The sequence below is a fragment of the Osmerus mordax genome, chromosome 2 (genome assembly GCF_038355195.1).
Source record: "Osmerus mordax isolate fOsmMor3 chromosome 2, fOsmMor3.pri, whole genome shotgun sequence".
Taxonomy (NCBI): Eukaryota; Metazoa; Chordata; class Actinopteri; order Osmeriformes; family Osmeridae; genus Osmerus; species Osmerus mordax.
Window position 1 is genome coordinate 2844970 of NC_090051.1, and position 27533 is coordinate 2872502.

The 27533-nt window shown below is 48.2% G+C and overlaps 1 protein-coding gene across 1 annotated transcript in view; it reads left to right on the top strand.

The window, feature by feature from the left end:
* The window catches only part of myo3b (myosin IIIB), a 63967-nt gene that overhangs the window by 9914 nt on the left and 26520 nt on the right, over positions 1-27533 (top strand). Inside the window, exons 8-22 of the mRNA XM_067257773.1 lie at positions 2452-2517; positions 7750-7911; positions 11286-11370; positions 11544-11660; positions 11764-11868; positions 12719-12802; positions 12915-13117; positions 13217-13315; positions 13413-13527; positions 13685-13811; positions 14036-14246; positions 15059-15206; positions 16396-16549; positions 19834-19922; positions 20097-20226. Of these exons, the coding sequence (XP_067113874.1) occupies positions 2452-2517; positions 7750-7911; positions 11286-11370; positions 11544-11660; positions 11764-11868; positions 12719-12802; positions 12915-13117; positions 13217-13315; positions 13413-13527; positions 13685-13811; positions 14036-14246; positions 15059-15206; positions 16396-16549; positions 19834-19922; positions 20097-20226 (1895 nt within the window). The remainder of the gene's footprint in view (positions 1-2451; positions 2518-7749; positions 7912-11285; positions 11371-11543; positions 11661-11763; positions 11869-12718; positions 12803-12914; positions 13118-13216; positions 13316-13412; positions 13528-13684; positions 13812-14035; positions 14247-15058; positions 15207-16395; positions 16550-19833; positions 19923-20096; positions 20227-27533) is intronic.

Sequence of the window (27533 nt, forward strand, 5' to 3'; positions counted from 1 at the left end):
TTTTGCTGTTTTCTTCCACCAATATTTCTCAATCCTGAGAGAATAGATTTGGAATTGACTCTAGTACTGAACCGTATGTGCATAAACATTTTAAACTGTGTTTTAACCCTTTCCAACCCTTTCTTCTAACCCTTTCCTTTCAACAAAAGAAACGTGTATTTTACAGATTGTACATTTAAAAAAATTACATTGTGTCTTCTTTAAATCACAATGCTGTCTCTTTACATTTTGATAAGTAAATGGTAGTGTTATCTGCGTTAGTTTCTGACTCAGAGAGGCCTGTCTGAAGACCTTACATTTTCGGAACGATTGTGGAACCTTTTGTATGTGGCAGATTACTATTGACCACATGTCAACTGGTCGATCCATCATAGATTGTCTCCAAGAAAAATGTGAGATTTGGCACTCTGTGTGACCCATGTTTATATTTCTCTCTGTGGATACACAGACCACACGCAGTTGTTTTTCGACTTGGTTGTCCTGATTTAGAGTTGAGCCGCAGCAAATAAACGAAATGCTGTTTGATCGCCGTCATTTCTTTCCACGATACTGTGGAATTTATTTTCATGGGTTGTTTTGAAAAATGAACGAGCCATATAGCATCATTTGACAAGTTTTACAACCTAATTATCTCTCTTCCCTTTTTAAATCTCATCGATTTCTGACCAGATAAAACCTATCCAAGAAAGCAATTTATAGTACTCATCCGACTGTTCATCCACTTCCTGTTTTTTCAACATCTCGTAGCTCTAAGACGACATAATACATCTGACACGGCCGTAGCGACACCCTGACGCGGGATAGTCTACTGTTTGTGTGACATTTCAATCATGAACAGTGAGGAGAGCTTCGAGACGCCTGTGTGTTTTATGCAGTAATTCCCACCGTGCCGCCTGCATGCTGGGCCCCAGAACCCCAGCATGCGCGGCTGGGTAAAGACAAATGTTGCGGCTCCTCTCTGTGTGCGCTCATGTGTGCCCAGGAGAACGGGGGGGGGGGGGGGGGGGGGGGTGATAGATGAGCTGGGTTTGGAGCGGGTGGTCCTTCCCCAGAACGAGTCTTTATTTTCTCCTCCCTCTTCGACTCTTTCAGCCTTTAAAAGGCCATCTCTGTGTCACTCTGCAGGTCCCATAGACCTCCATGCTGCCTCTCACTGCTGTCGCTTTCAGCTGGGCTGACGATGTAGTCCTAAAGTCAGCCTTAAGAGTGGAGGAATGATGTCAGACTGTGTGTTTTGGTATTGGTATGAGGACGATTTCTGCATTGAAGTCAGCTTCTTTAAGCCAACAGATTTCTTCATTTCTCTTCCTGTTTCAGTAATGAGACCCAGGGTTCATCGCTGGCAGCACTGACAGCCTCCCCTGATTTTGCCTGGATCCACTCTGACAAACGTTTGACAATACTATGTGTGCCTGGACTTAGATTTGAATAAGCCAATTGTGTTTACAATGTGAGTCACTGCTTTCACAAATACTGGAATAATAATAAAAAAAAAAAGATGCCTGAATTTCCTGAGCACAATGAGGGTACTTGACTGTGTTATCTCCAGTGTGCTGGTGTATTGACTTTGTAATATAAGCAGTGCAGAACAACATCAAGGCTAGAGCATGGCTTTGGGCTTATATTATATTTTGCATTGAAGCAGTCAGTTACTTGGCTTTGATCTGCACTTCAGAAAGGACTGCCTGTCTGAATCTTTATCAAAGCAGCGAGTGACTTAGTGCTGGAGAGAATGACAGATTTCTTGCTGAAAAATAGAGAGGTTTAATAGGGACTTGTTTATGAGTGATGCTCATCGCTTTGTTCTTGATGTTTTTTGTGATAATCAAAATGAGCCCATTTGTTTTGAATAGTTTCACATTAATTCGATAATTACTTTTTTCCCTCCCAAGTAGCTGTTACCAGTTTTCCCAATTAGTCAACTCCCCATTAATGATTTAATGGAGAATATTAGGACTGTTGAACACCAGACCTCCAGTTTTCCCTCCCAGCAGTTCGGCCTTGGTGTCCAGACCTGACATCACACACCGAGCTACTTTTAAAGGTACTTGCCTCATTGTAGATGGGCTCCATAAACGCTGCTGACAGAGGTATAACCGGCTTTCATAACTTCCCTCTCCTCCTAGCAGATGCTTCCTGCCTGACAGCTGTGAAGCTCTTATCGTTTGTCACTTCTCCCTGCCTGCCACAAACCTGGCAACCCTCCAGCAAACCTGGCAACCCTCCAGCCGGGTCCCTAGTAAACTTGTGTAACTCACACTGGAGTCTTAGGACACCTGTAGCTAATACAATCTTATGGTCAGGTAGCCATGGGCAATGGGCCTTTGCAGGCAGTCATGGACGGATCACGACATTAGGGTTTTAAAGGGTCATACAGTACACTGATGATGGTTAGGTTAAGCACAGGAAGAACAACATGTAATTGGTGTTTTTTTGTCCTGTGTGTTTCAGAAACCCCTCCCCGACATTACGCAAGCCAGATCAATGGTGCCGGAGTTTCTGCCACTTCATCGCTCAGTGAGTGAAGCATTTCCCCTGTCTCTTCTGCTTCTCCTGCTCTCTCTACCTGAACACCACAGCACACCTCACCTCACCTCAACACACCTCACCACACCACACCTCACTTCACCACACCTCACCACACCACACCTCACCACACCACACCTCACCACACCACACCTCACTTCACCACACCTCACCACACCACACCTCACCACACCACACCTCACTTCACCACACCTCACCACACCACACCTCACCACACCTCACCACACCACACCTCACTTCACCACACCCACTCCACCACACCTCACCACACACCTCACCACACCACACCCACACCACCAACCTCACTCCACCACACCCACCACACCTCACCACAACCACACCTCACCACACCACACCCCACCACACACCCCACTCACCACACCTCACCACACCCACCACCACACACACCTCACCACACCACACCACACACCACACCTCACCTCACCACACCTCACTTCACCACACCTCCCACCACACCTCACCACACCCACCTCACCACACCCACCACACCACACTCACCACACCTCACCACACCACACCTCACTTCACCACACCTCACTCACCACACCCCACCACACCACACCTCACCTCACCACACCACACCTCACCTCACCACACCTCACCACACCACACCTCACCACACCTCACCTCACCACACCACCCAACCCACCACACCCTCACCACACCACACCTCACCACACACCACACCTCCTCACCACACCACACCACACCCACCACACACACCACACCCTCACCACACCACACCACCACCCACCACACCTCACCACACACCTCACCTCACCACCACACCTCACTTCACCACACCACACCTCACTTCACCACACTTCACCACACCTCACCACACCTCACTTCACCACACCACACCTCACCACACCTCACTTTACCACACCTCACTTCACCACACCACACCTCACTTCACCACACCTCACTTCACCACACCTCACCACACCTCACTTCACCACACCTCACTTCACCACACCTCACTTCACCACACCTCACTTCACCTCACCACACCTCACCTCACCTCACCACACCTCACTTCACCACACCAAACCTCACTTCACCACACCTCACTTCACCACACCACACCTCACTTCACCACACCTCACCACACCACACCTCACCACACCACCACACTTCACCACACCTCACTTCACCACACCTCACCACACCTCACCACACCACCACACTTCACCACACCTCACTTCACCACACCACCTCACCTCACTTCACCACACCTCACTTCACCACACCACACCTCACTTCACCACACCTCACTTCACCACACCACACCTCACTTCACCACACCTCACTTCACCACACCACACCTCACTTCACCACACCACACCTCACTTCACCACACCTCACCTCACTTCACCACACCACACCTCACTTCACCACACCTCACTTCACCTCACCACACCTCACTTCACCACACCACACCTCACCACACCACACCTCACTTCACCACACCTCACTTCACCTCACCACACCTCACTTCACCACACCACACCTCACTTCACCACACCTCACCACACCTCACTTCACCACACCTCACTTCACCACACCTCACTTCACCACACCACACCTCACTTCACCACACCTCACTTCACCACACCTCACCACACCTCACTTCACCACACCTCACTTCACCACACCTCACTTCACCACACCTCACTTCACCTCACCACACCTCACTTCACCACACCAAACCTCACTTCACCACACCTCACTTCACCACACCACACCTCACTTCACCACACCTCACCACACCACCACACTTCACCACACCTCACTTCACCACACCACCTCACCTCACTTCACCACACCTCACTTCACCTCACCACACCTCACTTCACCACACCACACCTCACTTCACCACACCTCACCACACCTCACCACACCTCATTTCACCACACCTCACCACACCTCACCACACCACACCTCACTTCACCACACCTCACCACACCACACCTCACTTCACCACACCACACCTCACTTCACCACACCTCACCTCACCTCACTTCACCACACCACACCTCACCTCACTTCACCACACCTCACTTCACCACACCTCACCACACCACACCTCACCACACCACACCTCACTTCACACCTCACCACACCTCACCACACCTCACTTCACCACACCTCACCACACCTCACCACACCACACCACACCTCACCACACCACACCTCACTTCACCACACCTCACCACACCACACCTCACCACACCTCACCACACCACACCTCACCACACCACACCTCACCACACCACACCTCACCACATCTCACCACACCACACCTCACCACACCACACCTCACTTCACCACACCACACCTCACTTCACACCTCACCACACCACACCTCACCACACCTCACTTCACCACACCTCACTTCACCACACCTCACCACACCTCACTTCACCACACCACACCACACCTCACCACACCACACCTCACCACACCACACCACACCTCACTTCACCACACCTCACTTCACACCTCACCACACCACACCTCACCACACCTCACTTCACCACACCTCACCACACCACACCACACCTCACCTCACCACACCACACCTCACTTCACCACACCTCACTTCACCTCACCACACCTCACCACACCTCCCCACAGCACACTACAGCACATCACACCACTCGCTGGCTTTGAATGGGTATAATGAGTAGTGTGACTGTTGTTTAACACCATATTGTGACATGGTTCCATTCACCTGATTTATATTATAATATTTAATAATCTATTGGAAAATATGATAGTGATCATAAACCAGCTGTTTTCAGTTCTGCTTTTGATGGATGTAGCTCATTATTGACATGAGAATCGCTTATGCATTTGTTACCTGGTAACCTATGATGATTGGGAATTGGGGAATTGACGTTATGTCAAAACTAGATGATATCAGTATGTTTTCACAGTCTGCACCCTTTTTCTATTTGTGTAAATCTGCCACAGAGGGAGAAAACTAATTCTACTGAATGACCAGTTCTATCTGTGTCCTAGTTTAGTCATCACATCCTCTGGTGTGCAGAAAGACATAATGTCAACGTTTGCCCTTAATGCAGTCTCCTAATATACGACCTTAATATCTAACCTGAAGAGATGCGGTGATGGAGTTGAGGCAAGGTGTAAATGGGAGCCAGAATTCAATTTATCTGGAAGGTTATTTGTGGGTTGTGGATTTCTGTTTTCCTTTTTGTATTATTATTTCAGTAGTAAAAAAAAAAGAAGAGTAAATGGAATAGGAATGACTATTAATTCATTTTTGAGTATTGAGAACAATAAAAAGGCATATGTGAAGCGGAACCAGGAAGGGGTTGAATCTTCTTGTTTCTTTGTGTGACTCGTGCGTTTTTCAAAGCACCAGGGTCTGTCGTTGATTAATCAAAAACAGCACTTATATCTTCTAGTTATCTCGGAGTGCGTTCCCTGTCATAAACATACAAACTGTTAGGTATGGGATTGGGTTTATTTAATCCCATTGGTTGCGGTTTCTTAATAATTTTCTAATACAAGCCTTTTCTGAGTCTTTTGATGAATGTTAAAATACATTTTCTTTAAATCACACATCCATTACCACCACGCTTTTCTCTCTGCAAACACACATCATAATAGGGCTACTATAGATGTTAAAACTGCTATATTTGATTAAAGATACATTGTATTAATGCACCCTATACTGTAAGATTGTAGTGCTTTTCATTGGATTTGATTTGGATTGTGCCCACTGTAATGTGAGGTAATGGATTGTGTGATAAGAGATCAGAAATAATCTCCTCAAACAAAGCCCACAAGGGTACAATGCAGGGAGGCTGGACAATGTTATCAGGCAATGCAGGCTGTTTGTGACGCCTCTTCAGTTCTCTGCCAGACCTGTGTGTGTGTGAGCGTATGTGTGTGAGTGAGCGTATGTGTGTGTGCGTGTGTTTGAACAGGGGTCGACTGTCGTGGGTTAATGAAAGCATCACCAGTGTCTCAGGCAGCCAGAGAGCTGAGAGTGGCCTGTGCTTAGCATAGCACCCACACAGCACCGCTAATGGGTGCAACCTCTGCTTAATGTTCTGACACTAATGAATTCTGGGAATGAATTTTCACAACAGAACAAAGCAGATAGGGAGCGTGGCCAGAGCGTTTTATTAGAGCGCGGAAAGGGCTAGCTATGTTAGAGCTGTTTGGCTTTCTTATCTCAGGGCTGCTTGCAGTTTTGTATTGCAGTGCTCCCAAACAGACAAACATGACCAGGCACTTGGGAGTTTAGAGGGATTGTACAATGAGACCAGTCACGTATTGTCTACCCGTTGTCTGACCTGGATGTGAATGCCTTTCGCGTCAAATTACATGAAACATATCATGTTTATCTTTACTTTGCATGTTAGCATGTTGGACATGTTGGTTCTACTTTACACTGATATTGCTACTCTACGTCCCTACGATGTCACGAGAACAACACTGGGTTGTGTCTTCTCATCTCAGATGTGATGGATTTAAATCATCCCCCCATGTGACTGCATGTGTGTCAGGAAGACAGACTACAAGCTGGGGGTAAACACTGCACGGTGCAGATAGGGGGCAGGGACTGCCCTCCCAAACACGGGGGCCATGGTGATGGTGACCATGTGGTCCAGAGGAGGGGAGGGGGGAGAGAGGCGATCAGTGCCCCAGACTCAGACACTCTGGAGCGGATCCCTGCCTCGGCATCCTCCCTGTACCGAGACGATCCCTGGAGGAAGCAGCTTTGCAAAATGCTCAGGTGACTGTTTGTCCCGGCGTCTTCTGCTGTAGACGTCCACAGAGACTAGAGGAAAAGATCAGCTGGATGGAGATGATCTGTCATCATCATTTACATTTACATTTAGTCATTTAGCAGACGCTCTTATCCAGAGCGACTTACAGTAAGTACAGGGACATTCCCCCGAGGCAAGTAGGGTGAAGTGCCTTGCCCAAGGACACAACGTCAGTTGGCATGACCGGGAATCGAACTGGCAACCTTCGGATTACTAGTCCGACTCCCTCACCGCTCAGCCACCTGAATCATCAGGCGCCGGGTCCATGCGGAGGAGGTTACGGCACCGACAGTGTGTTTGCTGTCTCTGTGAGGGTGTATGAATTTGTGGTGACCGTGTGTGTGTGTTGTCTCCCCCCACCCCCGCTGCGCAGGTGCTTGATAAAGGATTTTGAGACGCGCCCGTCCGTGACCCACCTGCTGGAGCACCCCTTCATCAAGCAGGCCCACGGCAAGGAGCTCCCCCTGGGCCAGCAGCTCTCCAGCCTCCTGCACCAGCAGCAGGAAGCTCAGAAGAGCTGCAAAACCAAGACCAAGTAAGCCATGGAAGCCCGTCGGCTCACATGCTGAGATCTGACCGATATCCCGGTCTGCTTGTGTTGTTGAAACTGCTATGGTGGATGTTTAAAAAAAAAAGTATGTCTTTTTGTCAGGTTCTCTTTGGTTGGCAAAGAGTAGGGTGAAGTAGTGAGCAAGGGGAGTGATTGGATGAACCGATCAAATGAGATTTCTCACCAGTAGGGGTCAGAGTCTAATCTCCTAAAACAGTAGCGTCGCTCCATAATCACACAGCAGCCCGGTCTGAGTGGCGATGGAGAGAGTGTGATTAAGGGAGGTTAGGGGAGGGAGACTCATTTGGGAGGAGGGATTGTGCCGGAATTGTGCTGACTAACCTTTAGATGAATCAAAGCTTTGTGCTTGGTGCCCGTGCATCCACTAACCATCCTGATGAGCAGAGTAAAACTGAGCTCTGCTGCCCGGGGTGAAGCAGTAAGGGGGGGGGGGGGGGGGGGGGAAACGCTGTGGAAGATCGATCAACTTGTGGAAAGACGTAGTCAAATGCTAAATGGCGGAACGTTTGCCAGTTATTCCGGGATGGTGTCCTAATGACCGTCCAAATCACCGCTCAGCACTGGACATTCTTAAATGCACTAGCTAGGAATTGGTCTTAATGGACCTATATATGGATGGATTTGTATTTAAAGTCCATTTAAATATAAATAAGATCATAATACATAATGATATAAAAGAAAACAATATCTCAGGGCCACCATGTGAGTTCTATTCCACATTGTGGTGAGATTAGTGAGATTGTTCTTTAAGCCTTCCCTCTGGCTTCTATGGGACTACTTTCCCTGGTATCTGAAAACTTGCTCCAGAACACCAGCCCTGCCCCCTGCCAGCCCCCTGCCACCCCCCTGCCACCCCCCCCCCTCCCTCGTGTGTGTGGCGCGCCAGTGATTGTAGTCCCTTGCCCCCCCTTCACAGTGAAAGTGTATAACTAGATTAGGAGCTTGAGGAGACAGAAGGTGATCTTAGAGTTCTGGTCTCACCCCAGCCAGGACTCAGACTCGGAGGGTTTAGAGCAGGGGTACTCAATTAGAAACCCAAAAGGTCCACTAACCAAATTTGTATTCAGTCCAGGGTCCGGAACAATTATGGTTTATTTTTCTGGCCCTTACCTCAGAGTTCTGGGGGTAATTTTGTTCAAAGTGTCCATGCTTTGTGTCATAGCCACGGGAACATAGGCTATTTTATCAGTTAAAATGGAAACGTTCCGTCAAAATGAATTAATTCCATAATAATATATCGGTTATAGGTCCGGGTCCGGATAGGGAACAGCCTGGGTCCGGACCCGGACCGCGGTCTGCCAATTAGTGACCCCTGGTTTAGAGCATGTGTGTCAAACTCAAGGCTCCGTCAGCCAAATCCGGCCCCTTGCACATTTTTATCTGGCCTGCATATCAATTTCGGTTCTTTACACATTTTGGCCCTCCGAGTTGTAGCTAGCCTAGCTGTGGTCTGCAGAGAGACACCAAGCCAGACAGCTGCAAACCTGCAAGCTATCTAACAGAACGACACAAAGAAGAAGAGGCCGACGGTTTAAAGAGGGAGGGAGACTGAGTTCTGAGTTCCGAGTGTCTAGAGAAGCCCGTGAGTCGTATTTGCCACGAGACGATCTCCGTTTTCAAAGAATAGGCTATAATTTGCATTGACAAACAAAAGAGAGATTGATCCATGGAAACGGAGGCTTCAGGAAGTGGTGGACCTGGAGAGAGGCACGCGGCCACGGCAGAATGTGTTTATTGGAGGCAAATCTCAAAGCGATGAAAGGCAGGTTTCATCACAGCAGAGGAAAAGGACAGATCAGGGAGGTCATTCACAGAGGGAGGTTTTCAGAAAAACGGTACGCATACTGTGACGACGAATGCAAAATGTCAGTCTTGCTAGAAATCCTGCATTCTTGGGTATGATCCGGACCAGAGGGTATGTGACAAGGCTATATGGGACGTGTGTAAGAGAGTGTATGTGACAAGGCTATATGGGACGTGTGTAAGAGAGTGTATGTGACAAGGCTATATGGGACGTGTGTAAGAGAGTGTATGTGACAAGGCTATATGGGACGTGTGTAAGAGAGTGTATGTGACAAGGCTATATGGGACGTGTGTAAGAGAGGGTATGTGACAAGGCTATATGGGACGTGTGTAAGAGAGTGTATGTGACAAGGCTATATGGGACGTGTGTAAGAGAGTGTATGTGACAAGGCTATATGGGACGTGTGTAAGAGAGTGTATGTGACAAGGCTATATGGGACGTGTGTAAGAGAGTGTATGTGACAAGGCTATATGGGACGTGTGTAAGAGAGTGTATGTGACAAGGCTATATGGGACGTGTGTAAGAGTGTATGTGACAAGGCTATATGGGACGTGTGTAAGAGAGTGTATGTGACAAGGCTATATGGGACGTGTGTAAGAGAGTGTATGTGACAAGGCTATATGGGACGTGTGTAAGAGAGTGTATGTGACAAGGCTATATGGGACGTGTGTAAGAGAGTGTATGTGACAAGGCTATATGGGACGTGTGTAAGAGAGGGTATGTGACAAGGCTATATGGGACGTGTGTAAGAGAGTGAAGTGGCGAGTATTTCCTGCCGTGCAGCCTCCAGTGACGCGCGGTGACAGGGACGACTTCGGAGATGTGTCCCCTGTGGACTCACTGTTGGGTTTCTGCTCAGAATAGGAAATGAAGGGGAACACAGACGAGGTTAAAAATGCACGTGGCCCAGGGTGAATCTGGTCTCCTGTTCTTCCTCTCATATGATCGATTATTTATTGCCATGGAATATAGATAGACTTTGAGAATCCGATACTGCCGCTGTTGCTTGTGAGTGTGAGGCTTAGTTAGGTCACGGTAAGTTTTGTGATCTTGAATCACATTTAGTCATTTATCAGACGCTCTTACCCAGAGCGACTTACAGTAAGTACAGGGACATCCCCCTGAGGCAAGTAGGATGAAGTGCCTTGCCTAAGAACACAACGTCATTTGGCACAGCCGGGATTCGAACCAACAACCTTCTGATTAATAGCCGACTCCCTAACCGCTCAGCCATCTGACATACAGCCACACACACATACACACACACTTTGTCTCTAGGGCCCCCCTGGGAGTTTGCGCGGCCCCGGGGAGCCAGCTGCCAGCGTGTTGACCTCCCCCAGCGGGCCCCTGCAGAGTGAGAGGTCAAGCCCAGATGAAGTGCGATCACAGCTTGTGATCATGAGGGGCCTCCCCCGAGGGCCTCACCATGGAAACGACACATTATCACCCCCCCCCCCCCCCCCCCCCATTTGTCTGCATCCACCGTTCATCTGGATGCTTCCCAAGTCTTCCGTTTCTGCTTGGCTTCACGCAGGCATGAGAGGATCAATACTCGCAAGACCCTCATCATAGAGAGTTCCCCCGACGACGACCTCGTCAACCTGGAGGTTCTAGACGAGGTAACGCACGTTCAGTCACTCCGTAGTTTGACCCAGTGCACAACGTGTCAGCAGGTGTACAGTACAGCCGCTGTAGTGCACAACGTGTCAGCAGGTGTACAGTACAACCGCTGTAGTGCACAACGTGTCAGCAGGTGTACAGTACAGCCGCTGTCTCTGACCCACCCCGCTAGGAAACCATCATCACGCACCTCCACAGGAGGTACGACGAACTCCAGATATACACCTACGTTGGAGACATCCTCATCGCCCTCAACCCTTTCCAGAACCTCAGCATCTACTCCCCGCAGGTTTGTTTGTCATCGTCACAGGGTGACAGGGCGACATCGTGTGCCTGTCCTGCGTTGTGACGGGTGAAGCGCCACGGTAGCAGGTATCTCTTTGCGTCCTCAGTTCTCCAAGCTGTACCACGGGGCCAAGCGCGCCGACCACCCTCCACACATCTTCGCCTCGGCTGACGCCGCGTACCAGGGCATGGTGACCTTCAGCAAGGACCAGGTAGGGAGGGGAGGGAGAGCTGCGTACCAGGGCATGGTGACCTTCAGCAAGGACCAGGTAGGGAGGGGAGGGACAGCTGCGTACCAGGGCATGGTGACCTTCAGCAAGGACCAGGTAGGGAGGGAGAGCTGTGTACCAGGGCATGGTGACCTTCAGCAAGGACCAGGTGGGGAGGGGAGGGAGAGCTGCGTACCAGGGCATGGTGACCTTCAGCAAGGACCAGGTAGGTAGGGAGAGCTGTGTACCAGGGCATGGTGACCTTCAGCAGGGACCAGGTAGGGAGGGAGAACGTTACTATGTGGGGGCTACACCCGTTGTACAGACTGTTGTACAGCTCCTGATCATGGTAGACGATGTGTCGTATTCTGTGTGCAGTATCAATAAAGTGCTATTCTACTCTGCTCTCCTCTACTTTACTCTGCTCTATTCTGCTCTGCTTTATTCTGCTCTACTCTATTCCAGTCTACTCTATTCTACTCTGATGCATTCATTCAGACATTTACATTTAGTCATTTAGCAGACGCTCTTATCCAGAGCGACTTACAGTAAGAGCAGGGACATTCTCCCAAGGCAAGTAGGGTGAAGTGCCTTGCCCAAGGACACAACGTCATTTTGCACAGCCAGGAATCAAACCGGCAACCTTCTGTCTAATAGCCCGATTCCATAACCGCTCAGCCATCTGACCCCCATTCTGCTCTACTCTACTCTGATGTATTCTGCTCTATTCTGCTCTACTCTGATGTATTCTGCTCTACTCTGATGTGTTCTGCTCTACTCTGATATGTTCTGCTCTACTCTGATATGTTCTGCTCTACTCTGATGTATTCTGCTCTACTCCCTTGTGGGTTAGTGTATCATCATCAGTGGGGAGAGTGGAGCAGGGAAGACAGAGAGCGCCCACTTGATTGTCCAGCATCTCACCTTCCTGGGGAAGGTACATCACTGCTCACAGACAGGCCCAGCCTCACAGTCCCTCTCAGAGGTTTGTTTACAGCGCTGAGCTACGTGGATCGACAGGCCGTCTGACAGATGACCTGTGATCGCAGGCTAACAACCGGATGCTGAGAGAGAAGATCCTGCAGGTGAACCCCCTGGTGGAGGCTTTCGGGAACGCGTGCACCGCCATTAACGACAACTCCAGCCGCTTTGGCAAGTACCTGGAGATGAAGTTCACCCCCTCCGGAGCCGTCATGGGGGCCAAGATCTCCGAGTACCTCCTGGAGAAGTCCCGAGTCATCAAACAGGCCACGTGAGTGAGGCTAGCTCCAGCACCCCTCGTGGTCCTCCCCAGCACACTTACTCTTTGACCGTACTATAACTCACAGTTCTTCTTTTGTTTGACCCAAAGCGGGGAGAAAAACTTCCACATATTTTACTACATCTATGCTGGGCTGTACCACCAAGGCAAACTGAAGCACTACAGCCTTCCTGACAGGAAGCCCCCCAGGTGAGCACGCCTGAGAGGGCGCCCCCTGCTGCCCTGAGGGCTCTTAACACCTGCTCGACCTGAAGCAGGTCTCAGTGAGGATCTCTGTGTGTCCCAGGTACATCAATAACGAGCATGGCCGGGCGATGCAAGACATCGTGTCCAGCAAGCTGTACCAGGAGCAGTTTGACGCCATTCAGGACTGCTTCCGCATCATCGGCTTCACAGACGAGGTCACAGAAGCTTCCGGCTCATCTGAAACACTGCCCTCCTTACATTTCATAAATTCAACAAATTCAACTGGAATTTTCCACGCACTTTTGAATGTCGATCCTTGTCTTGACATGGCGCAATTTTTTTTCTCCCTCCTTGTTTTTTTTGTTGTTGTAGGAGGTGAACTCGGTGTACAGGATTCTCTGTGCCATTTTAAATACAGGAAACATTGAATTCGCTGCCATCACATCCCAACACCAGACAGATAAGAGCGAAGTGCCGAACCCTGAACCCCTGGAGAACGGTGAGGCCTCTGTTCAGCTGGCAACCTTTCTAGTGTCTCCAAACTGGAACGGAAGGATTGTCATTGAAAAGTCCAAATCTCCCATATATGCTGGTTCAGTCAGAGAATATAGTATCAGAAGAATGAATCTCTGATCAGAGTGAAACAGGGTTTCACCGCAGTACAGATTTTGTGGATTAGCTGTTATGAGCGAAATGAGATTCATCCATCACCGTCTGCCTCAGCGGCGGCGCTCCTGAGCATCGGCCCCGAGGAGCTGCAGGAGGCCCTGACCTCGCACTGCGTGGTGACCCGGGGCGAGACCATCATCCGCACCAACACGGTGGACAAGGCCACCGACGTGCGGGACGCCATGTCCAAGGCCCTGTACGGACGGCTGTTCAGCTGGATAGTCAACCGCATCAACGCCCTCCTCCAGCCCGACACCAACATCTGGTGAGCACGCACGCCGCCCCGCCCAGTGCCTCCCTCTGTCCTTGGGACGCAGAGCTCCCCTCACTAGTTTTGTATGATCTGTGAAGCTTCGTGTGACCTTTACCTCAAGTCTGTGTAGAGCAGTGGACCCTGGGTGTGGAATATTAATGGACAAGCACAAGGAGTGAAAAGAACCGCAAAAGAAGTTTTAATAAATTTTTGATACCGAGTTGCGTGCCAAGAAAATAATATTCAGATGATTAAAAAGACTTCAGAGAGACTGTAAAGGGTTGTTCATTGATCCGTGAGAATTCCCTGATAAATGCGAGCGTAGACTGTCAGAGAATCGTCTGACTGTCTCTATCAGAGCTGCGCGCGGCCCACTGTGCCTGTCTAAACTACAATCATCTCTCTCCTCTCTCTTATTGCCATTAATAACCTGTTAACCCAGTCTGAAGGTGACCTCTAAGACATACGGCTCTGTGTGCAGACAGTGGAACTGGCAAATAACAGAGAAGTGGTGATGCTGTAGCGCTGGGGTCCGAACTCTGCACTTAGTCTGAAAGACGGTTTTTTCGTTTACATAACTGTTACAAAAAGAGTTGCATTTGTTGATGAATTTAGAGTATTTTCTGGATCCAAAATAAGTTTTATTTAAAGTGCATTTCTCTACTAAAGTAGAATAGGCCATTATAATTATTCTATTCTGTATTCCAGATATTCTTTCTATTTGGGTTGAACTTGGTTTATCATGAAAATTTGATCAGCTCTTGTGGTTGCTTGGGATTTACTCACAGAAAAATAAGTGTGTGTCCCCTTTTTCTCCTTTGAAGTGCCGCGGAAAGTGGAATGAATGTGGGAATCTTGGACATCTTTGGATTTGAGAACTTCAAGAAAAACTCCTTTGAGCAGCTGTGCATCAACATTGCCAACGAACAGATTCAGTTTTACTTCAACCAGCATATCTTTGCCCTTGAGCAGGTGGGTGGTTAGAAGGGCTGGGTTATTGAAGATGAATTGCCTCTTGAACTCAGAGTAGGAGGGCAGTCCATTACATAGCAATGAACACATTTACACAACAATAGCCTTACATGCCCTTTTGTTGCACTGCATAATGGGGCTCTTTTTTCTCTACCATTGTTAACAAAAAAGCCTCTTGATATTCTAAGCCTTGTTAATTTTCAATCATTGTTTACTAAAAGCGTCTCAATATTCTAAGCCTGGCTAATGAATCACATTTCTGGTGGCTAAAATACTATAATTCATTATATCTTACTCCTGCTCTAGCTGCACATTGACATTGAAATGATTTTGCCTTCCACACTCTGGAAATCATTTTCTTAATTGATTTAATGAAGCTGTTTACTCTGAAGAAGCTCTTCATTTTCCTTGACGTCATGTTACAGACATGAATCAAAGGCTGTTTTTGCTGTAATGTGTTTTGTCTTAATGTGCCTTCCAGCCTTCTCAGAAATCCTGTTATTATTATGAGCCGGCCTCCATTAGCTTACTAACATCAAATAACTTAAGAGGTGAACGTGGCCAATGTCTTTTGTCGTCTACGTATCCAGGAATATCTTTAGGCCGTACTATAGTACCTCATATATCAAGTCCTCTTCATGTTAGTGTCTCTCTCTGGAACCTTAGTAGTGAACTTGCCTCTATGGGTTCTCGTGATACAGACATGTTAGCTGCCTTCGATAAAGGGTTAGTGCTTAGCGGGAAAGGGATTTTTTTGTAAAAGGAATATGGCTTCCATCCAGTGGTACACAGAAGCTTATTATTCCAAGTTAATCACTTAAACATGAGCCTTGTTTAGATCCATTGGTTCCACTTTATTAGTAAAATATATATTTAAAATAACTTTTTGATCTGAATTAAGCAGATGCAATAATATGATATGACTCTGGGTTATTTGCAAATTGAAATAAATTATAGATTAGTAAGTGGCTCTATTTGTTATTTCCGAAAAGGCTCTGTATAATACATACAGCGACAGCCTCTTATTATAAACCTCAGTCACAGAATTGGAACTCTCTGCACATGCAGCTGTGGCACCAGTACTGATGCCTCCCAAACACCCACACATCACATTCAGCACACTGTTTAAGTGGGTTATTTAGTGAAATCGTTAACTGAAGGTTGTTCTACATTCGCCGGCTCTAATTAGATGGAGTACCAGAGCGAGGGGGTGGATGCCAGCCTGGTGGAGTACGAGGACAACAGGCCCATCCTGGACATGTTCCTCCAGAAGCCCATGGGCCTGCTGTCTCTGCTGGACGAGGAGAGCCGCTTCCCCCAGGCCACAGACCAGACCTTAGTGGGTAAGAGCCACTGACCAGACCTTAGTGGGTAAGAGCCACAGACCAGACCTTAGTGGGTAAGAGCCACAGACCAGACCTTAGTGGGTAAGAGCCACAGACCAGACCTTAGTGGGTAAGAGTCACTGACCAGACCTTAGTGGGTAAGAGCCACAGACCAGACCTTAGTGGGTAAGAGCCACTGACCAGACCTTAGTGGGTAAGAGCCACAGACCAGACCTTAGTGGGTAAGAGCCACAGACCAGACCTTAGTGGGTAAGAGCCACAGACCAGACCTTAGTGGGTAAGAGCCACAGACCAGACCTTAGTGGGTAAGAGCCACAGACCAGACCTTAGTGGGTAAGAGCCACAGACCAGACCTTAGTGGGTAAGAGCCACAGACCAGACCTTAGTGGGTAAGAGCCACAGACCAGACCTTAGTGGGTAAGAGCCACAGACCAGACCTTAGTGGGTAAGAGCCACTGACCAGACCTTAGTGGGTAAGAGCCACTGACCAGACCTTAGTGGGTAAGAGCCACAGACCAGACCTTAGTGGGTAAGAGCCACAGACCAGACCTTAGTGGGTAAGAGCCACAGACCAGACCTTAGTGGGTAAGAGCCACTGACCAGACCTTAGTGGGTAAGAGCCACTGACCAGACCTTAGTGGGTAAGAGCCACTGACCAGACCTTAGTGGGTAAGAGCCACAGACCAGACCTTAGTGGGTAAGAGCCACAGACCAGACCTTAGTGGGTAAGAGCCACTGACCAGACCTTAGTGGGTAAGAGCCACTGACCAGACCTTAGTGGGTAAGAGCCACTGACCAGACCTTAGTGGGTAAGAGCCACAGACCAGACCTTAGTGGGTAAGAGTCACTGACCAGACCTTAGTGGGTAAGAGCCACTGACCAGACCTTAGTGGGTAAGAGCCACTGACCAGACCTTAGTGGGTAAGAGTCACTGACCAGACCTTAGTGGGTAAGAGCCACTGACCAGACCTTAGTGGGTAAGAGCCACTGACCAGACCTTAGTGGGTAAGAGTCACTGACCAGACCTTAGTGGGTAAGAGCCACTGACCAGACCTTAGTGGGTAAGAGCCACTGACCAGACCTTAGTGGGTAAGAGTCACTGACCAGACCTTAGTGGGTAAGAGCCACTGACCAGACCTTAGTGGGTAAGAGTCACTGACCAGACCTTAGTGGGTAAGAGCCACTGACCAGACCTTAGTGGGTAAGAGCCACTGACCAGACCTTAGTGGGTAAGAGCCACAGACCAGACCTTAGTGGGTAAGAGTCACTGACCAGACCTTAGTGGGTAAGAGCCACTGACCAGACCTTAGTGGGTAAGAGTCACTGACCAGACCTTAGTGGGTAAGATCCACTGACCAGACCTTAGTGGGTAAGAGTCACTGACCAGACCTTAGTGGGTAAGAGCCACTGACCAGACCTTAGTGGGTAAGAGCCACAGACCAGACCTTAGTGGGTAAGAGTCACAGACCAGACCTTAGTGGGTAAGAGTCACTGACCAGACCTTAGTGGGTAAGAGCCACTGACCAGACCTTAGTGGGTAAGAGCCACTGACCAGACCTTAGTGGGTAAGAGCCACAGACCAGACCTTAGTGGGTAAGAGTCACAGACCAGACCTTAGTGGGTAAGAGTCACTGACCAGACCTTAGTGGGTAAGAGCCACTGACCAGACCTTAGTGGGTAAGAGCCACAGACCAGACCTTAGTGGGTAAGAGCTACTGACCAGACCTTAGTGGGTAAGAGCGACAGACCAGACCTTAGTGGGTAAGAGTCACTGACCAGACCTTAGTGGGTAAGAGCCACTGACCAGACCTTAGTGGGTAAGAGTCACTGACCAGACCTTAGTGGGTAAGAGCCACTGACCAGACCTTAGTGGGTAAGAGCCACTGACCAGACCTTAGTGGGTAAGAGCCACTGACCAGACCTTAGTGGGTAAGAGCGACTGACCAGACCTTAGTGGGTAAAAAGGAACCCATGATCCTCTTCCTACCAGGATGGATGTGTTTACACCTGTGTGGAAGAAAGTCCTTTAAGTTGGATGTATTATAATGCATCCTCATGTATTCTGCTGTACTTGGGGTGTGTCTTTAGATGTTTTGGCTACTCGCAATGTTTTGTGGCTATCTTGTTGTTATGATCAGTGACCTATGCACTTTGTAAAGCTCTCTCTTGGAAGTCGCTTTGGATAAAAGCGTCTGCTAAATGAATAACTGTAAATGTGTGTGTTATAATGCATCCTCACGTATTCTGCTGTACTTGGGGCGTGTGTTATAATGCATCCTCACGTATTCTGCTGTACTTGGGGCGTGTGTTATAATGCATCCTCACGTATTCTGCTGTACTTGGGGCGTGTGTTATAATGCATCCTCACATATTCTGCTGTACTTGGGACGTGTGTTATAATGCATCCTCACGTATTCTGCTGTACTTGGGGCGTGTGTTATAATGCATCCTCACGTATTCTGCTGTACTTGGGGCGTGTGTTATAATGCATCCTCACGTATTCTGCTGTACTTGGGGCGTGTGTTATAATGCATCCTCACATATTCTGCTGTACTTGGGACGTGTGTTATAATGCATCCTCACGTATTCTGCTGTACTTGGGGCGTGTGTTATAATGCATCCTCACGTATTCTGCTGTACTTGGGGCGTGTGTTATAATGCATCCTCAAGTATTCTGCTGTACTTGGGGCGTGTGTTATAATGCATCCTCAAGTATTCTGCTGTACTTGGGATGTGTGTTATAATGCATCCTCACGTATTCTGCTGTACTTGGGGCGTGTGTTATAATGCATCCTCACGTATTCTGCTGTACTTGGGGCGTGTGTTATAATGCATCCTCAAGTATTCTGCTGTACTTGGGATGTGTGTTATAATGCATCCTCACGTATTCTGCTGTACTTGGGGCGTGTGTTATAATGCATCCTCACGTATTCTGCTGTACTTGGGGCGTGTGTTATAATGCATCCTCAAGTATTCTGCTGTACTTGGGGCGTGTGTTATAATGCATCCGTTATAATTTTACCGTAGTAGCCCGGGTTCGATTCCACCCCGGGCCCTTTGTTGCATGTCATCCCCTCCTCTCTCTGCCTGCGCTCCCTGTCTTTCTCAAACTGTCATTATAAAGAAAGCAGAAAACGCCTCCCCAAAATCCTGCTAAACTAAATGTTTCCTCCTAGTCCAGGAACAGGTCTTGACATCCTCTTTAAAGTGTTGTTTAAAGTATGAAGGGCCTGTTAAGCTGCACAGTTAAAACCTCCAAATGTGTCCTCTCTTCTGTCCAGATAAATTTGAGGACAATCTGCGCTACAAGTACTTCTGGAGACCGAAGCGTCTGGAGCTTTGCTTTGGCATTCAGCACTACGCGGGAAAGGTACAGTATCGTAGCGCTATTAGGTTTTCTATTTATAAGATAAATCACCCGTGAGGAGATCAAACCGAATGACCATCGATGATACATTTTTGTGATAAATCAGTGATGCATTTAAAAAAGTGCTGAGCATAAGTCCGGCGGATTCCAAGTCGCTAAATGACTGTGTGTGTGCAGGTCTTGTACAACGTCAACGGCTTCCTGGAGAAGAACCGAGACACGCTCCCGGCAGACATCGTGGTGCTCCTGAGAACCTCTGAGAACAAGCTTCTGCAGCAGCTGTTCTCCAGCCCCCTGACCAAAACCGGTGAGCATGTTCCCCAGGTCATCTTCTGGATGCTTGTTAGATGCAAATGTGTTCATAAAAATCCCCCCCAAAAAATATAGAAAATGTGTCTATAGTAACAACGTGTCTACTCTAGTGAGTCAGGTGGCTGAGCGGTTAGGGAATAGGGCTAGTAATCAGAAGGTTGCTGGTTCGATCCCCGGCTCTGCCAAATGACGTTGTGTCCTTGGGCAAGGCTCTTCACCCTACTTGCCTCGGGGGAATGTCCCTGTACTTACTGTAAGTCGCTCTAGATAAGAGCGTCTGCTAAATTACTAAATGTAAATGTACTCTAAACGAGTATTAAGGAGTGTTATTTTAGCACTGCCATCATTCCTAAAACAACTCGAATGCAGTTCGCTGGAAACTTTGATCATTTCTATACACTGAGGAGCAGCCTCCTGGCCAGAGCGCTACATGGCGGTCTGAGAGTGTGTGTTTGTGCCTGCTGTTGTTCAGTGCTCCATGAATGTTCAGGTAAGTCGGTTTCTTAAAGACTCCTCTGAAGGGGCTGGTGTGGTCCTCCTCCACGCGGAGCCTCTCCTCTCTCTGGGGGATAAGTCTGCCGTCTCCCATTATCTCCTCCGAGGCTCAGCTCTCAGCGCAGGGCTCTGTTTTTATTTTCACTAAGCTGTCCCCCTTGGTTTCCCGCTGCTCTCTGCTATCTGCAGATTGGGGGTGCGGCGGGATATTTCCGTGATAAGGTTTCTAAATACCCAGGGGATGAATAGACGCTATTTAGAGATCACAATAGCGAGTGTTCCTCCGTCTCTTCCTGGCTGGGTGCAGTAGGAGATGAGGGGGATGTTCTCGCCATCAGCCCAGGCTGGGGCCTCGTGGTCACTTGATTTAGCGGGAGTGCTAATGCATGGGTTCAGTTGTGAGCCCACAACTTCATATCGCCCCCCCCCCCCCCTCCCCCCCAAGCAAAGCTGTATTATGTTCTTCTGGATTCAATTTTTCTTTGCTTTTGGGTAAATGGCTGATTTAAGTTGTGGTGGAATTAATTGCAGCTCTGATTTATAAAATAGCAAAAAAACACACCTGGGTTTAGTCTGTAGTAAAAAATCCTTGTGTCTGCGTCGCTGAGAGAGAAGTTGGGAGGTGAGCTGTTCAACACCTTCCATGCAGCGTACAGAGAAGTTGGGAGGTGAGCTGTTCAAGGAATCCAGCAGAGGAATCCAGCAGGTTTAATAGGGAAATCAATTCTATGAGCAGAGGTGTGGAATGAGCTGCACTTTGGTTCCCAGATAATTGAACGGGGACAGAAATGTGATCTCCCATTTACTGTCTTGTCAATTAAGGCCTAAAAGCTCCTCAAATTCTGCTCGTGTTGCATCCTAGTCGAGTACGTAAACTCACTTGCAGACCAGTTCCTTTTGGTCCTGTGCACTAGGTTGGGATTGCGATTATTATTTTGAATTTGGGGGCTTTTTTTAGCGAGTCAAAGTGGAATGCATCACCAGAGTGAGACGCCAGTCACGGGGAGACTCGGCGATGTGGAGCGCGTAGCAATCGATTTCTCCTTCTATTCTTTCTTTTTTCCTCTCTTTGTCTTGTTCTCTCTGTCTCTCTGAGTTGAGGTTGTGTCCTCAGGGTCCTCTCAGTCGACCTCCATCATCCTCCAGAGCCAGAGGTCCCATCTTCCTCTGACAGTCCATGAAAATAGAGATAATCAAACCAGATAGCGCCTCCAAGACACTGCTGCTCCTTATCAAGTTGGAAAAGCTTGAGTTCTCTTTTAAGTGAGAAGTAGCATATGAGAATTATAATTCTATTCTTCGGGGTAAAATCCGGGGGAATTTAATTTGCATTTTAGTTCATATTATAGATTCCCCGTTATCTGTGAAATTACAACTATCTGCTGGATCTGATCTGAATCTTTTGCACTCTGGTGGTTTCATCTTGCAGAGTGATGTGACTTCATGTCACCACTAGGGGTCCCCCTTGCAGATGCACAGTGTTGTGGTGTGAGAGCCTAATGTTGGATCTGAGACCAGACATCACTAGCACAGTTCAGATACTTTATATCGGTGTTATGAAATGTGTGTATGAACATACAGTCAGAGACTTAGTCGATACTGCCCTCCACCCCGTACTGTGAAAGGTTTATACTCTGAACAGTCTCAAGATTCAAGTTGTACAGTAGATTCCAAGCATTGGACAGCAACTGCTTACAAATCATGTTGACCTAAGTTGTATTATGTCTCTGTTGTAGTATTTATTATTAACAGAGTGAGTAAGGATTCTTCACGCCGCGTTGTCTTGAGAACAGTGTGTAGCTGAGAGCCTCCCCAACCTCCCAGCCCCCCCACCCCCCTCGCCCTCACAGCCTCCCAGCTCCCCCAGCCTCCCAGCCCCCCCAGCCTCCCCAGCCTCCCAGCCCCCCCACCCCCCTCGCCCTCCCAGCCCTCCCAGCCCTCACAGCCTCCCCAGCCCTCCCAGCCTCCCAGCCCTCCCAGCCCCCACAGCCTCCCAGCTCCCCCACCCCCCTCGCCCTCCCAGCCCTCACAGCCTCCCCAGCCCTCCCAGCCTCCCAGCCCGCCCACCCCCCTCGCCCTCACAGCCCCCCCAGCCTCCCAGCCCCCCAACTCGTGAGGAGAAGAGGTGCTTGAGCCTTGTAGAGTCTTGGACCTGGAGGCTTGGACATGTGGTGCTGTTTTGTCAGAGGAAATGGCATGTATTTGCATGGACAAATTCCTCTGAGCCAGGGTCTTTCCCAGATCAGTCAGACCCCGGTGTTTGAACTGGCAGGGCTGAGTGGTGGAGGCCAGGAGGGGCTGGCCAGCCCGTGGTCACCCTGTGGGCTAGTCCCTGGGCCTGGTGGGCTAGTCCCTGGGCCTGGTGGGCTAGTCCCTGGGCCCGGTGAGCTTGTCCCTAGTCCTGGCTACTTATCACAGCCAGCCCACTTTCAGAGAACACTGCAAGAATCCTTGCACACTTACAGTATAGTCTATACATGGCTTCATGTGGAATCAGAAGTTAGGATTAGAGCCCGACCGATAAAGGATTTTTAAGGCCGATACCGATACAAATATTTGGTGATTTAAAAAATCCGATATCGGCCGATATAAAAAAAATATTTTTTAAATCCAGAAACGCGTAACAAAACAAACTGATTTATCTAACAGTAGTTATTTGTAGTTTACATTTAGTCACTTTTAGCAGAAGTTCTTATCCAGAGCGACTTACAGTAAGTACAGGGACATTCCCCGAGGCAAGTAGGGTTAAGTGCCTTCCCAAGGACACAACGTCATTTGACATGGCCAGGAATCGAACCAGCAACCTTCTGATTAATAGCCCGATTCCCTAACTGCTCAGCCATCTGACTCCTGTTATTATTTCCTCACTAAAATAAAATGTTAATGCAGTTTCTGATAATTTTTTAAAATTAAAATACAAACTTAAGATATGAAACTTAAAGTCCTTTAAAAAAAAAAAAACATTAATATTCATTTATCGGCCATTATAAATGCCGATACCGATAGTTTGGAAAATGCCCAATATCGGCCGATAATATCGGTCGGGCTCTAGTTTGGATACTTTCAGTTTTGGGTTTGAACCATGCAAACAGCCACCCTTCACACACAGTACTAGCAACTTCCTGCATTTTCACTGGTGAAGCAATACATTCTGTTTATTTTTGAGTTTTTTTGCAGTATACGAAAAGCCAGTTATGTATAGGAAAACAGAACTGTAATATTGGCCTTGCTGATGGCTGTATGCAGGCTTCTGTACTGGTGGTGATCTGTAAGGCACACACAGCTTATTGGTGCAAACAGGAGAGTAAAAGGGTGGGCTGAGTGTGCTGAAATATTCATATGTTGTAACTTATGCACTTGCAAACCAATGTATGTTCTGTTTATAATATGTAAGCTTGCTGATTCTTCCTGCTCCGAAGACTACTCTCTAGTGTATAGATGGGCAGGGCTGCACAATTAACATACTCTATCTATATCTCAGCGGTTATAGTAGTCAGATGCTATCTAGAGTACACCGGTTTTCTTATTACCACAGATATGATGTTCGTATGCTCTATCAAGACTTGTCATTACATTACTGAAGCCCGCTATGTAAAACAGTTAGTCTCCATCGCCTGTTTTACTAGCCTTCACATTCCTGTGATTTTTTTGTCATATTGAACGTTTCTTTAATGTAAGAGTATCTGAAGTGAAAGCTACATGATATTGGTTTCAACATTTTCTATTTCTAAGACAGTGCAGTGTGCCTCTCTCTCTCTCTCCCTCACTCTCTCTCTCCCTCTCTCTCTTCCCCTGTGAAGAAGTGACATCCTTCACCCAGCGTTATGACACATTTAGCTCTTTGTTCTCTCCCAGTAGAAAGTCTTTCATCCCAGTGGGCACATTCCACACTGCTTCACCAGGGTGCCAGACTGCACTCCCATACACTCTCTGTCAATGCAGAGACACTTACTAAGTAATACTTTTGTTCATCTTCTTCTCTCCCCCCCCCCACCCCTCCCCACAAAAATAAATCTAATCGTAGTAGTGGAGAGAACATTTGGAGTCAGCACTGGGATCTGCTGCCCCTCTTCATTGGCACGGGAGCAGGCCCTTCTCAGAAAGCACATGCTTGAACACCCTTTGATAAACGCGACACTATGTTGTGTCACGAAAAGCCAATTACACCGTGCTTTTTATGATTGATGTGCCCCGACAGTGGAGGATGCCATTTAAATCAGCCGAGCCCCGAAGTGATCCGTGGGCCTAAACGCTGCTGCTTGTGAAGAGGGTATGGGTGGCGGAGGTTATGGCTGCCGTAATCTCATTTGCTTGGTTGCTGAGTCGAGTTTCCAGATCCACATGTATTCAAAACGAGTGCATGAGAGGAGAGTCGGAGAGATATCCTCTGCTAACTCAGCTCGGGGAAGGCAGCTTTCTCTTACGAGTTGGGTTGTCCCCCGCGTCGACAGCTCGATCCACCGCTTCTGAAGTACAAGGCAGCTCACTGGCACTCATAAAAGCGTGTAGGGAGGTGTCATATTGAACGTGGGATTGCTTTTTAATCCTGGGCACATTGACTATTCTTGTCAATAGAAACCCAATACAACTGCCAGCTTGAGATTTTTTTTTCTATAGGATTCTTGCTGGGCTTAATTTTCAAAGTGAACGCACAGATGCCAGGGAAGGTTTTTTTTTCTCTTTCTTCATTCTCTCTCCCTCTCTCCCTCCCTCCCTCCCTCTCTCTCCCTCTCTCCCTCCCTGTCTCTCCCTCTCTCCCTCCCTGTGTCTGTCCTGGCAGCCTGCGCCAAGAGCAGCAGGCATGAAGCAGAAATGATCAGTCGGATGCCCCGACACCGCCTGTTTCTGATGACAGGGTGACCTGATGGGAAGTGGAACCAGTCGGTTCCTCTCCCCTCTCCACCCTGCTTCTCCTCTGCCAGAACAAACGATAGCTATCGGCTGATATGATAGCATATGATAAGAGAAAGATAAGATCAATCTTTATTGTCCCCAAAGGTACATCTGTCTTGGGCTCCATGCTGCAGTTCATCCCAGAAAAAAAAACATCAACACCAATCGATACAGAATATGGTTATATGCAGCAATTGCATACTGCTAAACTATACATATTCAGTCACACAATAATTCACACAACATAAAAAGTGCAAAGTGATGATAACAAGCATATTACACAAGCCCTTGAGCATAATATATTACATAACATACGGTATAGTGGAACTTAAATAGGTTTTATATAAACATATGGAAATGACAACCTATGAAAAGGGATGCAGAAGATGAGAGCAAAGTGGTTTGAGTTTAGCGAGGGTTTAAAGGCTCTGGCATGACACTACTAAAAGGGGACTGCCTTAAAACGGAAGCTGTGCCCCGCTTGCAAAATTCGATCTTTTGCATCTTGAAACCTGCCGTGAATTCCCTGGTTACTGCCCGTCCATCTCTGACAGGGCCCTCGTCACCATCCATCTCTGACAGGGCCCTCGTCACCATCCATCTCTGACAGGGCCCTCGTCACCGTCCAGCTCTGACAGGGCCCTCGTCACCATCCAGCTGTTCTGTGAAGCCTGGCTTCTGAGAGGGACATCACAGGTGCTGGCTGACACCTTTCAGAAGGACCCGTCCTCCAGGAGTCTGACGATTAACCCCTGCTCTAATCACCCAGTCGTGGGGGTGGGGGGGGGGCGGGAGGGGGGGGATACGAAATCACGAAGAGAATGAATTAACTCGAACCGTCGAGGAATACATGTAGGAAGCTGTGAGTGTCCGTTAGCGGGGCTTAGGTGCTACTGTCATAGCCGCCCTCATCTCCCAGCAGCCCCTTCATCTCCCCTTGATGGTGTCATGGTGCTGAGAGGCGTGACAGCCCAGTGGCACTCCGCGGGCCCGTTCCACTCCCAGCAGCTAATTCATCATGACAAATGTTCTCAGATGATCTGGCCCAGCAGCGCTAATGGGGAGTGGGGAGTGGGCTCTTTGCTTGCACAAGACCCACTCCAATTAATCCAGCCAGCTTTACTCTGGGCTAATTGGAGCGAAGCCCAGGCTGTGGAAAGGAAGCACCTGACACGGTTAAGGTAGCGCCGCTCGGAAAACACGCTCGCTGTTTGTGTGTCGTGTTTGGGTTCGTGTGGTTTTTCAAACACGTTTATTCTTCGGATCAGGTCTCGGCTTTGCAGGCTTTTTAGCACTTTTTTTCTACGTGCATAAGAACTGTACTTCCCTGTTCCTGTTATGTCTGTGGGTTATTTTGACTACAGCTGTGTGTGTGCGTGTGTTGTGATGTGACACATTCCTTTGGCTCGAGCAGGGCGTTCTTCATCTAAAGTTAGATGTGATGTGACTTTTAATTAATCCACCACAAATTGATTTCAATCTCCTCAGAGATTATGAAATGTACGAGTCATGCTTTTCATTATAAACTGATACATGAAATAGTCGCTCACAGCCCACTGACCTATAAAGCGTTGCAGTAAGGTATCAAACGAATGACCTCATCCTAGTTTTTTGTGTGTTCGTTTACTCCATTGTATAAAAACCCAGCACAATCGGTGGCCTGTCAATTCAACTTTAGCTAATATGAAAACAAAGGTTTTCCTGCTTGCCATTCGCTCCTACTTGGCGCAGGCTGCCTCCTGCCTGCACAGGCGTATTTTTCTAAAGGTGTGTGTGGCACATCTGCACAGCTATTGTTTATTCATGGAGTAAACCCTTTGAAATGTGTTAAGATACTTCCCACTCATTATAAAAATCCTGCCACCCATGGATTAGGACTTTGATGTCACCAATCCGGCTTCAAAGGGTTCTTTC